Source organism: Mauremys mutica, chromosome 2, assembly GCF_020497125.1.
Source record: "Mauremys mutica isolate MM-2020 ecotype Southern chromosome 2, ASM2049712v1, whole genome shotgun sequence".
Lineage (NCBI taxonomy): Eukaryota > Metazoa > Chordata > Testudines > Geoemydidae > Mauremys > Mauremys mutica.
Window position 1 is genome coordinate 145,800,735 of NC_059073.1, and position 14,411 is coordinate 145,815,145.

At 56.5% G+C, this 14,411-nt stretch overlaps 1 protein-coding gene across 6 annotated transcripts in view; it reads right to left on the reverse strand.

The window, feature by feature from the left end:
* Positions 1-14,411, reverse strand: part of CAMK2B (calcium/calmodulin dependent protein kinase II beta) — a 147,863-nt gene that overhangs the window by 43,492 nt on the left and 89,960 nt on the right. For all 6 annotated transcript variants that reach the window (XM_045004651.1, XM_045004650.1, XM_045004652.1 and 3 more), the window contains 6 exons: positions 14,168-14,270; positions 13,993-14,076; positions 11,105-11,199; positions 8,875-8,997; positions 6,455-6,538; positions 4,957-4,999 (listed from right to left, as the gene is read on the reverse strand). In XM_045004651.1, coding sequence (XP_044860586.1) covers positions 4,957-4,999; positions 6,455-6,538; positions 8,875-8,997; positions 11,105-11,199; positions 13,993-14,076; positions 14,168-14,270 — 532 coding nt within the window. The remainder of the gene's footprint in view (positions 1-4,956; positions 5,000-6,454; positions 6,539-8,874; positions 8,998-11,104; positions 11,200-13,992; positions 14,077-14,167; positions 14,271-14,411) is intronic.

Here is a 14,411-nt window from a genome sequence, read left to right on the forward strand (position 1 = left end):
GGGGGGCGGTGCTCACGCCTTATACAGTGGGCGATCTGCCTGCCTGCTCCCCGGGCTTTGGGTCATTTCCTTGCTTCCCGTTTCGGCCCCTGACTGTGGAAATCCCTCGCTGGGGGAGGAATCCCAATGCGGAATCCCAAAGCTTCCGACCGACGAAGCTTGAGGACGGGAACTCCAATCCCAAGTCAGGAACAGAATCTCTGGATACGCTGGGAAAGCCGGCTGGGCCTTCGCTGCCCTGAAAAGCCACCAGTGCAGGATACCAGGCCAACAGCCTGGACGATGCAAGAGGGGCCGCAACTAGGCATGACCCCCTGCCTGACACTGGTTGCAGCTGGCATGCATGGCCCTTGCCTCCTCCTGCTCTAGGGACCGATCCCAAGCGCCGAAAGGGGCCGGGGATGTCCCCACTGCGGTCAGGAGGTGGACAGCAGCATGGGTAGGCATCCCCAAGCTGGCTTTAATGGAGCTAAAAACAGCCAGTGTAGCCACCCCAGTACAATCATGCCCAGGGCTCTGTGTGTGGCAGGAAAACAGCCGAGGGATTGGCTTGTTTCAAAGGGGAGCGGCACAGCACATCCAATGCTGATTATGCTCCCAAACCAATCAGCCAGGACTACCAAGGGTGGCATTTAAAATACAGAGTCTGCAGCCCATCTCCACCTTCCGTCCCCTGCCCAGCCCTGAGTTCAGGTTTTTACGCCCCCCGACGAGTTCACCAGCAGCTGCTCCCTGCCCTGTGTGAGAGAGGGACGGGCTTCAACTCCTGCTAAAGGGAACACAGAGTCCTGCGCTGAGCGCGGCTTGACAGAGAAATGAAGGAGGGCGTCACCACCACATTGCTGGCTTTAATGAATGAATTAATCAGTAGGAGCTGGCTCTTGGAGTACAGTCAGGAACCCACATGCCAGAGGGCGGGGAGTGTCTGGGTGCTCATTTTACTAATAGGGAAACTGAGGCACAGAGAGAGGGTTGCCTAATGTCACGAGGAGAAGCGACGGATAAATTTTTCAAAAGGGCCAGATTGTGAAAGGGACTTAGGCACCTCTCTGCATTTCTAGGGGCCTAAGAACCTTTGCAAATCTGGCCCTGAGTCACTTAGGAGCCTAAGCCCCATTGGATTTCAATGAAAGGTAGCCTTCCCTCAGTGCCTAAGACACGTCTGTTATATGGCTCCTAAATCACTTAGGCCCAGTTGAAGATTTTACTCAGATGCTGCTAAGTGAACTAGGCACTTTTGAAGTGGAGTCGTGCCACTCCTGACGTACAGTGCCCGACTCTGACCACCAGGTGTCCTGCCTTGTACATACACATTTCAGGGCTTTCCTCACGGCAGCGGGTTTAAAACTGGCATTTCCCCCCTGAGCCCTGGGGGCGATGAACGAGCCGTGTGCCCTGACAACCCGCACATGCAAGGGGGCGGGCACCAAACTGGAGGCTGGCTTTTAAACTGTGGCCAGGCCGCCAGGCTTCTCCCCCGTCAATCCTGGTTGCCATCCGAGACTATGACCCAGGTTCTGAGTTCCCAGGGACGAGAGGCCCAATTTCAGTAACATGGAATTTAAATAAGAACGAGAGAACAGCCATACTGGGTTGGACCGAAGGTCCATCTAGCCCAGTGTCCTGTCTGCCGACAGCGGCCAGTGCCAGGTGCCCCAGAGGGAATGAACAGAACAGGGAAATTTACCAAGTGATCTAACCCCTGTCTTCCAGGCCCAGCTTCTGGCAGTCAGAGATTTAGGGACACCCAGAGCAAGGGGTCGTGTCCCAGCCCGTCGTGGCTAACAGCCATTGATGGACCTGTCCTCCAGGAACGTCTCTAATTCTTTTTTGAACCCAGTTACACTTTTGGCCTTCACAGCCTCCCCTGGCAATGAGTGCCCCAGGTTGACTGTGCGCCGTGAGATGAAGTACTTCCTTCGGTTCGTTTTAAACCTGCTGCCTATTAATGTCATCGGGTGACCTCTGGTTCTGGTGGTATGGGAAGGAGTAAATAACACGTCATTCACTTTCTCCAACATTCAGGATTGTATAGACCTCGATCACAGCCCCCTGCAGGCATCTCCTTCCTAAGCTGAGCAGTCCCAGTTTTTTAACTCTGTCCTCATACAGAAGCCATTCCAGACCCCTAAGCATTTTCCAATTCTACTTTTTAATCCTCTTTTTCCCCCAGGACCTTTTAAAATCTCTGCTGGAATAAACTGGAACTTCCTCCAGTGCCCGGCGCCCTTCCTCAGAGCAGACCCAGCTGCATTTGCTCCTGGTTCTGGGCGCTGGTTGGGGATGAGATGTTAATGATGGATGAAGTTGCATGCACTCAGATTTCCAGGGGTGGGGGGAGGGAAGAGAGGGGAAACAGGGAGGGTCCCTTCAGGACACGTCTACCTTGTTCCACCAACCCCATGGTGGCACCGGAGGCGGCTGCAGACATTGTGGCGGGAGCGGTGGTCTGTCTGCCGACTGTCAGCACCAGGGTAGGAAACGGAGGGACAAGGAGAGCGGTCGGGGGGCGGGGGGGAAGAGAGACAGAGAAAGACAGAGAGAGGGAGCGAGACAGACGGAGGGTGGGAGAGAGAAACGAGACAAAGGAAGCAGAAAAAAAGATTCGAGTTAAAGTTTAGATGGAGAGGCAAGATTGCTGGTAGCTGAGCTCCTGTTCCACAAGCCCCACGGGGCGACCGGCCTAGAGCCAGAGCTGGGGGCACGTCCACACCGCAATGCCAGGGGTGGGGGCTGCGTGGAGACACTCAAGCTAACTTTCAACCTCCCCCCTTGCCAGATTTCTGAGCCCGAACGGCTACACTGCAGTGTTATTGCCCGCAAGCCCAGCAGCTGACACGGGCCAGCTGCGGGCGTTTAACTGCAGCAGAGACATACCCTCTGTGCCCAGCGGGGACGCTACTCCTGGAGGTGGTATAGAGGATCCTCCACACAGCGGCAGCCCTCCACCCTGCCAGGCCCCGCTAGCGTCGCTGAGACATCAGGGGACGTCCCAGCCAAGGAGCCGCGACCCCGTGCCGTGTGGAACGGATGGGAGAAGGGATTCTTGCCCAAGACGCCAACTCTGAGATCCTGAGGGATGCACGGGGCAGGGCACCGGAGCCCCATGCCCATAGGTTGTCCCCTAGCCCAGTGAGGGCTTTGAATCCATGTGACACAATCAATGGCTGCTTATCTCTTAGTCTTTCTTGCACCACTTGCTAAGTGACCATGACCCTGGAAAGCTGAATTCCAGGCCTGGGTGCTAAGCCCTGCTTGAGGGATCTACCCAGCTGCCCCCTGCCTTGTTCCCTTAGATGTTTCTCCTCACTCCTCTAGACAGGGGCAGTAGCAGGGGCCCGAGGCGGTCAGTTTCAGCTGACACTGGGTGCCAGCCGAGGAGGGGAAGACCAGGAAAGAAGGGTATGCTTTAGAGCAGCATTCCCAGGGACATCCAGCCGGCAGGGGCATGCCTCTTCCCCGCCAGCCCCCTCCCCTGGAGCGCTCTGCTAGCAGGATATTTGGGAGGTGAGACTCAGCCGTGCCGTGAAATTGACAAAAACGGGATTGCAATGGCTAAAAGAGACACAGATCCATCAGCCTCTCCCCTGAAACATACCCGGGCACGTCTACATTTCTACAGGCGCCCGGAGGCATCACAATCAGACCCCTCCAGCGCTTGGTGTGCAAGGCAGCTCCTTGCAAATGTTAACAGTGGGATCTAGAGAGACTTCTTTAGAGCAGAGCTGTCTGGGCCACAACGGGTTTCTGCACTAGGTGTCTGTGCACTGAGGCTGGCCAGGCACAGGTGAGATGAGCACTGTAGTTCTCAGCTCAATACCCAATTCCCCACATCACCAAGCCAGCACAACTCAGGGTAAGAGGTTGCCCTCTAAGGCAGAGGAACGGCAGCGGCCTGGCCTGTGTCTGGCTCTAAGCAGCGCTGAGAACTCCTTAGGACAGGTCGACACTACAGATTTCACAGCTCTGTCGGCCAGGGTGTGAAGAGCAGAGATTCCGTGATCAACGGAGCCGGGCTGGCAAAGCCCCTGGTGCAGATGCAGCGGCATTGGCAAAGCTGAGCTTTTACCAGCATCGCTTGTTTCACTGGGGCGCGCAGCAACCCCATGCAGTATCTTCGGGGATCACACTATAGCGAGTTTATGTAGCACTGTGGGAGAGGGATTGTAGGCAACTCCAGGGAGGGAGGTTACCATGGCTCCTCCAGGAACCAAAAACAGTGTGTGATTAAGGACAACCAGGTTGTAAACATCTCCAGAAAGGTGCCACCGCTGGGGAGGCTGGCACAGGCTGGTTTATCCAGAGACCAACCAAGAAAGGGCTTTGGGAATAAAAAGGCTGCCTTTAAACTAACACAAGGCCGCCTTTCTGATGCAGCAAACGGACTGGACCTTCTGGGCAAGGGAGGCCCCAATCCTTGCAGGAGAGTGGGAAAGATGTGCCCCCCGCCCCGCCCGACTGGGGACGTGTGGTGTGTGGTTGAATCTGCGTATTGTTCTCATAGGTTCTCTCGGTGACACTTTTGCCTTAAGAACAAGGGAGTCTGCTTAGAAAGCATGGGGCGGCCTCTTGTAATGGCTGGCCACACCCTGTCCATAGCCCTCGGAGAGAACAGGGCCGGCTGGTAGACAGACTGCCTTGGTCGGACATCACAGTGGAAGGCAGGGGGCCGGGGGAGCCTTAAAACCCCCGCTCACCAGGGTCCCGGCTCAGAGACAGGTGATGTCCGAGACCTACCAGGGCCCTCGCAGAGGGAGGGACACAGGGGAGACTGTGAGAGAGCGGTTCACTGAACCGGTCCTGCGGCTCTGCCGCTCTAGCTGCGTCCACACGAGCAGCGCTTTTCGGGTGTGGAATCCCGGCGGAGTGCGCCTCCCGCGAAGGTGGCCTTGGTCCCCAGGGGCAAGCACTGGGATGCGTGTCTCTTTGCAACGCAAAGCCGAGCCGAGCGCTTACCTGAAAAGTTCCTTGTGGCCAGCATGGTGGTGAGAATCGCCCCCTGGAAGAGAAGAGCCGGGGTTGGTACAGCACAGTGCTGGAGACCGTGGCGCGACAGGCCGCTGCCCCCTGGACACACGAGGAGGGTGTAGCCAAGTGGGGAAGGCGTACCTAGCGCACAGGGATGCTGGGTTTGTTGGCCGGCTCCATTGTGGCCTTCCACGGGCAAGTCCCGTGAGCCCCTTGAGCCCCAGCTTCCCACCCGTGACGCGGGGCTGATGCCCCAATCCCCCACCCCCCGCATCGGGGCAGGAAGGGCAGAGCCCGGGATGGTGGGAACCCGTGCCGGACCCAAGGGGTGAGCCGAGGCTGGGGCTAACTCCCTGCCAGTGCACTGCCCCAAAGGGAGCTACGGACGCCGACCAGAATCTGCTGCACATCCGCCCATGGGACTCCACTGGCTGCAGCATGGGCCCCCCTCCCCCGAGAGCACAGCCGGACCTGGTGCCTCGGATCCTCCCCTGACTCTTCCCTCTCTCCTCTGTGGGCTGACGCTCCAGAACCCCTGAGGTTCTGATGAGTGGCACAGGCCTCTAAGGGACAGGGCGGGGTCTGGAGACCCTGGTGAAATCCTGGCCCTCTGGCCCCAGGGGGATTTTCTCACTTAGCAGCAGGCGCTGGGGGGGGGGGGCCGTGGGACACAGGAGGGGCAGAGGCGCAGTTCCCACAGGTCCTGCCGCACGACGGTCATCAGGCCTTTTCCCAGCCCCTTCCTCCCACTTGGCTACTTCATAGAACGGCCCATGTTCCTGGGACTCTCTTGTGTATCCTTCTGCTCGCAAAGCCAGGCCACCGGTCCCCCTGGGCGTTATACCCCCTACAGAAACAGCCCTCGCCAGCTACCACCCTGCCCCCTCTGGCCGCCTGCAAGGGGGCACCAAACCGGGCACCTCTGCACCTTAAAGCATGAGCCAGTCCAGCCGGAGTGAACAGTCCCACCTCTGTTAAGCAGGCTCATCCACCTGCACGGGCGTGGGCTACACGAACAGTGGGAGCTGAACTCCTCCTGCCAGATGCTGGACTCTCCGGGGGCAATGGACTTACCCTGCCATTGCAGAGACGCCCAGCGGCCAACACGCTGTGGCTCCTGTGTGCTCAACGGACAACGTACAAGGCAGGCAGGGCCATTCTGCTCCCCTGGCAGGGGCAGGCGCATGCCACCCCCCGGGGGAAGGGCTAGGAGCTGGGGGATCAATTCTCCAGCTCCAGTCTCAGCTGCTAGCGCCTGGAGAGGACCTGCAGGGCTCTGAGCTTCGTGGTGCGGCCAGGAGAACCCACTGCCCCTGGATGTGCCATGCTAACAAGGCAAGCAGCCTCTGCTCCTTTCTGGGGCTGTTGGCTGAGCAGCAGAGATCGTGGGGTCCCCGGGGCAGGGGGGACCTCAGCCCCACACCGACCCCGCCATGTCTGTTTGCCGTGGCTCTCGGGAGGCAAACAGGGAGGCAGGGGCATTTACCTTGAGCTTCCTCCTGGCGTTGAACTTTTTCAGACACTCTACGGTCTCCTGCCTGTGCATCATGGAGGCCACGGTGGAACGTTGCTGGAGGAGAGAAGGCGGGGGAGAGAAATCAGTTGCTTCTGCCTCGGCACCAGAAAACGAGTGTGGTCAGGGGAGGGAATGGGATGGGGGCACTAGAGAAACGGCTCAGCCAGCAGAGTCCTGCCCCACCCAGATAAGCCCCTAGTGCCCCCAGAGGCATGATCCTGGCTTGGGACCACAGGTGACATAACACTGCAGATATGGCAGGCCACCAGCACTGGGCACCCCTGGATCCTGTCCCACCAGATCAGCAACAAAGCTCCAACGGTCTGTCTACACGGCACACTAAGCCCGAGTGGGACTCAGGTTTGAGCCGAACCCCGCCTTTCATCCACCCACAAATCAGCCTGACTTGGGCCAGCCAGCACTCAAGGCCGGGATCCTAGGACCAAGCCCTACTCCTTGGCAATGTGGACGCAGCTCAAGCCACGGCCCCGAGTCAGAAGGGCAGGTAGTAACCTGGTGCTTTTCCTTAGCATGACTGTGAGACCCGAGCCCAGCAACTGTGAGCCCAGCTTTACGTTGCAGGGCGGCCGCTCTGGCACAGGCTGGAAACACAAGCCCGGGTTTCACAGACCCAGGTTTACAATGCAGCACAGACAGACAGACCCTCGGGGGGACGTCTACGTAGCGATAAAACCCCACGGCAACGAGTCTCAGAGCCCGGGTCAGCCGCCTCAGGCTCACAGGGCACGGGCTGCCAGGCTATAAAATCGCAATGTGGACATTCTGGGCCCCGCCCTGTGACGCTGCACTCCATGTTTTATGAAAATATGTTTATAAATGTGAATATGATGTAACTGGAATATGCTTTATGAAAAAGGTCTCTTGTAAGGTATCATTACAAAGTGTATAATCTCCTGAGTGTGGTCATTCCATTTGTTTGCATGTATAATTCCTATGCCTGGAGTTAGGAGAATAAGATATAAACTTGTATTACAGGTGTAAACATATTAAGTGGAAGCCATTAAGGGTGCTTCAGAATCAATCACCTGTAAATGGCTCTGTTTACTTGTAGGCCTTCCTGGGTAGGTGCGGGCCAGCCCCTGGGTAAGGCAGTCTTACAGGGACATGTGAACATGTCACATGATACTGGAATCCATCTTTAACCTGGTGCTTTTCCATTTAGAAGGAGGGGGTGGGAACCCAGATTCCCCCTTGGGCCAAAGGTATAAAAGGGGGTTGAACAGAACAAAAGGGGCTGCGAGCCATGAGAAATCCCCGAGTTACCACCTGAGCCGGAACTAACAAGGGCTGTACCGGGGGAAAGGCTTGGGCCTAGACTAGGAAGACGTTTAGTCTGTGAAAGAAGCTTATTGGACCATCTCTGAGGGTGAGATTTTACTTGTAAACAGATTCTTAATGTATTAAGCTTAGACTTGCGCGTTTTGTTTTATTTTGCTTGGCCACTTACTTTGTTCTGTCTGTTATTACTTGGAACCACTTAAATCCTACTCTTTATACTTAATAAACTCAGGTTTGTTTATTAATTAACCCAGAGTAAGTGACTAATACGTGGGGGAGCAAACAGCTGTGCATATCTCTCTATCAGTGTTATAGAGGGCAGACAATTTATGAGTTCATCCTGTATAAGTTTTATACAGATTAAAACAGATTTATTTGGGGCCTGAATCCCACTGGGAGCTGGGTATCTGGGTGCTGGAGACAGGTGACTTGCTGAGCTGTTTTCAGTTAAGTCTGCAGCTTTGGGGATGTGGTTCAGACCCTGGGTCTCTGTTGTAGCAGGCTAGTGTGTCTGGCTCAACAAGGCAGGGTGCTGGAGGCCCAAGCTGGCAGAGAAAACAGGCTCAGAGGTAGTCCCAGCACAACAGGTGTCAGCCCAAGGGGGTCTCTGTGACCGAACCCGTCACACTCCCATTGCGGGATCTGCCCGAGCCCAAATGTCTACACTGCAATGTTATAGCCCTGCAGCCCGAGCCCCATGTCCCCAGTCTGCTGAGCCGGGCCAGCAGTGACCAGGCCAGGGTCTTCCATCGCAGCAGAGACATACCCTTAGTGAGCAAGCTGGCCCCAGAGCTCAGCACGCTGCCAGGGGAGGAAACAACGGGCTGGGCATTCTTGCGGGTGGCTGAGATGAACTGGCCCAGGTTCTGATCAGCCTGTTGACAGCTACTGTTCCCTGGGGACGATGCTGGTCCCAAAGCCCCTGCGCTATGGGCTAACCCGAGTTGGCGCCATCAGTGTGGCCTGGCCAGCCCCTCTCGCCACCCCCACAATGCCGAGCTTGAGCGGCGTGGCTCCAGAGAAGAGGCAACGTGAGGGAGAACCCAGCAGCCCCATTCCCTGGCTGCGTCCAGGGCAGCAGCGACACTTACGCAGACCCATGGGTGTTTCAGGGCTTCGTGGGCTGTGATTCTTTTGGCCGGGTTGATGGTTAACATCTGGTTGATGAGGTTTTTGGCTTCGGGGGTGACCGTGTCCCACTCGGGAGAAGGGAACTGCAGACAAGAAACAAGGGCCAGGAAGGTTAAATGCAGGGGATTGCGGCTGTCGGGGGCGGGGAGCTGGCTGCTCATAGCCAAGGCAGCAGTGACTCCCCAGGAATCCAAGGGCAGCCCAAAGCCAGCACCACAGTCTGCCCAGATCCCGCTGCCCGGCCGATGCTGCCCGCAGCCTTATCACATCCGCTCCAAGGTGAGTGGTACCTGCATTCTGCCCTGGCACAGCAGCGGGCAGGAAGCTCTGTGGCCAATCCAGGGGTACTGCAAAACCAGACTTGATCTCCTGACTTGGACCTGTTGTTCCCACCCTCGTGCTGCCCCTTTGCCTTGACAGCTAATTCCGGTTAAATGCCTCGTTCTCTGTGTTTTCATCGTCTGACAGACGCTGGCGCTGGCCACATGTGACTGGTCTGCAGGCTTTGTGGGTGTGGGGAAGCTGGAGGTGCTGGATGATGGAGAGGGGGCAGCAGGGGCTTCTGCCCCTGAGGAGTGTGGGGGATTGTGGGATAAGCACATTGCCTGGATGTTGCCGCTGGCAGGCGGCCAGTGAACTGTATGGATGTGTGTCATTAGGTTTCAGTGTTAACAGACAGACTAAGCGCAATGGGGGCTGTTCACACCTCTTGTTACAGGTTGTCTCTGCACTGTTCCACTCAGGCTGCACTCTGGAGGGTTCCCCCGCAAGCCCCAGGCTTCGGAAGGGAAATCGGTTTAAAGCCGGGGTTTGGGAGCGAGAGGGGGAACCTGCAGCTGGTTCAGACGCTGCACAATCCGGAGGACCCCGCTTGTATTCCGTACAAGCAAGAGGGGAGAGGAAGCGCCCCGGCAGCGGGGAGAAAAACGAGCAGAGACCGTTCCCCAGGGCCCCGGCCGTTCCGTCCCCGCCAGCAGACCCCAAGTGCGTGCAGAAGAGGCCAAGCGTACGGGGTGAGGAAAGCGCCAGCACAGGGGGGAAGAGAGAGAGCGGAGAGGCTGCCGAATTCCACCGAGCTATTGGGAGCGGAGAGATACCCACTGGACCTGCGCTCTGGGCAGTCGCAGGAGCGCGGCTCGCATGGGGCGTCCGGATGCTCCCGGGTCCCTCCGTGCTGCCACGTGCATGGAGAAAGAGTCGTGCCAAGGCAGGAATCTTGGCCAGGTCCCTGTGCCGCTGCCCTGCCCAGTGTCTGCAAGGGAGCCAGGGGGGCAGGTTACCACACGTGTCAGCACGCCCCATGGCAGGTGCTGGGCCTGCCACGGGGATTGTGCAGACAGCCGGGCTTCTGCTGGGCTGCGACCGGCTCCCTGAGCCTGGGACCAAGGGCAGGACGGCCTTGGGGTGGGGACAGGATGGAGCTCTACGAACGGGACGTGGGTGTGTGGGGCGGTGATTCCTGTGGCCCCTGCGTGGCAGCATCCGGGCTCAAGGAACTGCAGGATCCACACCACATGCAACCCTGCAGCGTGGCTGGTGGGCCACAGCCCCTCCCAGGCAAAGAACGGAGCCTCCCCACTCTGCTTGGTCTCTGGGTGTAATGGAAAGCAGCTTTCCCCAGCCTCCCAGGCCCAACAGTAACAGAACGGCCCCGGGGCCTGATCCCGACTTGCTAACACGATCCTAAACCCACCTGGCCCCGTCTACACTGGGAACAAGTCCTGCTGGAGTCCTGCTAGCCAACATGGTTTCAAAGACATCCCATCCCCGCAGGCTGGGCAGGTCCAGTGAGTGTTAACCTGCGTTAGCACCGTGTCCACGTCCAGAGCTCTCTGGGATGCTGTCTACATGGCAGGGGAGTGGCTCTATATGCACTGTGGACGGGGCCCAGGCAACTGCACCGTGACAGGGGCAAGCCATGGGGGGTTGCGTGGACTGTGGGTGGAGGCTGGCCAGACACAGCCCTGTCAGCCCCCCGAGGAGGAGGAGGGACGTGTCCTACCCTGGAAGGGCTGGCACAGGCCTACGGCTGGGGAGACACCAGCAATTCCAGGTCTTAGAGCAGGTGCGGCAAATGAGAAGCCGGAGGGGCAGGCTGGAGATGAAGCCGGTGGCGTACGGGACTCCTGGTCCATGGCAGCAAGTCCCCATTGCGGTGTTCTGGGACCGGAGGGGCAGGGAGGTACTCACGTCGTAGGCACCAGCCTTGATCTGTTGGTACAGTTTGTGCTGGTCCTCGTCCCAGAAGGGAGGGTAACCGACTAGCAGGATGTAAAGGATCACACCTGGGGAGAGGGGTGGGAGAGCAAAGAGTCAGCGCCCGCCGGCTCCTGGGGGACCAGGCCTGGACTGACGCAGGGATATGGGGGTTTCTGCTCAGCCTGCTGCCAGCAGGCATCTCCTGGGGAACCCCGTCTCTGCCAGGTCCCGCTCGCTCTCTCCTGCCTTAATGCAACTTGGCCAGCACTGACCTGCTGCTGGTTAACCGCCCCCCATCCACACCTCGCAGCCGGCAGGGAAGGAGCAATGAGCAGGTGCCCGGATGCCCAGGGGCCACCACGGGATGGAAGCGAGAGCCTGCAGCAAGGGGTTTAGACCTGACAGTGCCCAACTGCTATCTATGCCTCTAGCACCCCCTGCTGACATCTGTCTATGCCTGTAGGCCTCCTCTCCCTGTAGGATGGGGAGGGGTCTCTGAGACTAGCAAAGGCTCCAGGGAGAGGATGAGCCATGGGGCAGTGGGCTTTTAGCGTCCGTTATCAGGTATGGATAGGGACTAGGATCCAAACTGCCCACAGGAGGTTTTGGGGCTGGCTGGCTTCATGCAGCATCTTGGACACAGAGTTCAATAAACAGCAACGCTCTGGGCTCCATGCAGGTGGGAATGGAAGGCCAATGGGAGTTAGGCACTTAATCTGTTTAGGCACTGCTGTAAAACCGACTGTGACGTTATTAATATGAACTGGGACCATATAGATCATTGGTGCAACCAAGGTCCTGTAGTGACACCAAATCTTGTATAAAGGGGGTCAAATAAGGTGTCTATGAGGAGGTTCTGGTTTGCTGGTTATGATTATGCTGTCTGTTTCAGAGTAGCAGCCATGTTAGTCTGTATCCGCAAAAAGAACAGGAGTACTTGTGGCACCTTAGAGACTAACAAATTTATTTCACCATGAGCTTTTGTGAGCTACAGCTCACTTCTTCGGATGCACAGAATGGAACACACAGACAGGAGATATTTATGCATACAGAGAACATGAAAAGGTGGAAGGATATATGCATACTTCCACCTTTTCATGTTCTCTGTATGCATAAATATCTCCTGTCAGTGTGTTCCATTCTGTGCATCCGAAGAAGTGAGCTGTAGCTCACGAAAGTTCATGCTGAAATAAATCTGTTAGTCTCTAAGGTGCCACAAGTACTCCTGTTCTTTATGCTGTCTGTGTGCATGTATCATTTTGGTATTTAAAGTTATAAGTATTGGCACTATCCTGTCTGCGGTGCTTCTGGGTGACACCCCAGACAATGTGGCGTCAGCACTGCCTGGCCTGCTTTTGATGGCCCATTAAGGACCATCAGCTACAACTGACCCACCGAGAGAAGGCAGATATACTTTGTAACTCAGCAAGGTATTCAGGGACCTTCCTATGGACAGAACTCTAAGGTTTTTCCATGCCATGTGCTGGATAGCTTGTCTTTGGGACAAAGAAAGCAGAGACCACATGGCAAGAGACTATAAAAGGCTGCTGCAGCTCCTCCATCCTGTCTTCAATCCTGCTTCTGACCCCTGGAGGGACTTTGCTACAAACTGATGCTCTGAACAAAGGACTGAATGACCCATCCCAGCTGGGGATGTTCCAGAGACTTGATTTGAACCTGCAGTTTATTCTATCTCTGCTACAAGCCTGAACCAAGAACTTGGCCATTACTGTATGGGATTGATTCCATTTCACCAATTCTAGCTCTCATCTGTATCTTTTTCCTTTTATGAATAAATCTTTAGATTTTAGATTCTAACGGATTGGCAACAGCGTGATTTGTGAGTAAAATCTGAGTTGTATATTGACCTCGGTCTGGGGCTTGGTCCTTTGGGATCAGGAGAACCTTTTTTCTTTTACTGGGGTGTTGGTTTTCATAACCAGTCATCCCCATAATGAGTGGCACTGGTGGTGATACTGGGAAACTGGAGTGTCTGAGGGAATTGCTTGTGTGACTTGTGGTCAGCCAGTGGGGTGAGACCGAAGTCCTCTCTAGCTGGCTGGTTGGGTGCCTTGGTGCTCAAAGGACCCCAGCCTGGAGCTGTGACTGCCCTGCTCTAAGCAATTTGTCCTGAATTGGTACTCTTAGTATTGTCCCGCCAGAGGCAGCATCATTACACCCACTAGGTGCCTTTTCTGCATCTTTGGGTGCCTAAACCCCTTGGGCAATCTGGCCTTAAGTGATCTGCCCAGAGAGACACTGGCAGTGATGAGACTTGAATCCATGTCTCCCAAGCCAGCCCCCTAACCACTAGGCCAGCTGACCACCAGTCCATGAGCACCGACCATCACAAAGAACTGAAGGCACAGGTGGGTGGCTCAGCCCAGAGGCAGGGAGAAGGATACTTGGCAGATCCCTGACACCGAGCCATTGATTAGCTGGAGCGGGGGCAGAGAATTGCCATGAGAATGATTAACTGATTAGAAAACCTGCCTTCCAGTGAGAGACTCATAGTGCTCAATCTATTTAGCTTAATACAGAGAAGGTGAAGGGGGGACGTGATCCCAGTCTGCCAGTGCCTACATGAGAGCAGAGGAAGGTCTAACACAACCCAATGGCTGGAAGGTGAAGCTAGTAATAAGGTGTCAATGTTTAACACAGAAGGTAATTAACCAGGGGACAATGTCCCAAGGATCGTGGTGGATTCTCCATCACTGACCATTTTGAAATCGAGACTGGATGTTTTTCTAGCAGATCTGGCCTAGTTCAAACTGGGATTCCTGCAAGCCAGCTCTATACAGGACACCAGGCTAGATGGTCACAGTGGTTCCCACTGGCCTTCCCGTCTATGAATTTAGGACTCGCGGCGCTGGCCTTACCACACGCCCAGATATCCACGGGTTTGCCGTACGCTTCTTTGCGCAGCACTTCGGGCGAGAGGTAACCGGGGGTGCCGGCGAAGCCTGGGGAGAAAACACAGAGCACAGACTGGGTTGCCAGGACTGTCCTGGGCAGCAGGGCGGGATGGGGGCGGGGAGGGGCTCTGCCACTCACCAAACCAAGCCTGCTGATCCCCCTGCACCTCGATGGCCAGGCCAAAATCCGCCAGCTTCACCGCCGCGCCTTTGCACTTGCTGGCCAGGAGCAGGTTCTCCGGCTGTCGTGCCGAGCCGTTGGGCACAGGGCGCCGTGGGACCAGACACGCGGTCGGAGAGGGGCAGAGAAGGGGAGGGGGGAGAAAACAAAACAAAAGAACAACAACAGACGGTTTGCAGAAGCAGGTGAGAGACGTGCAAGG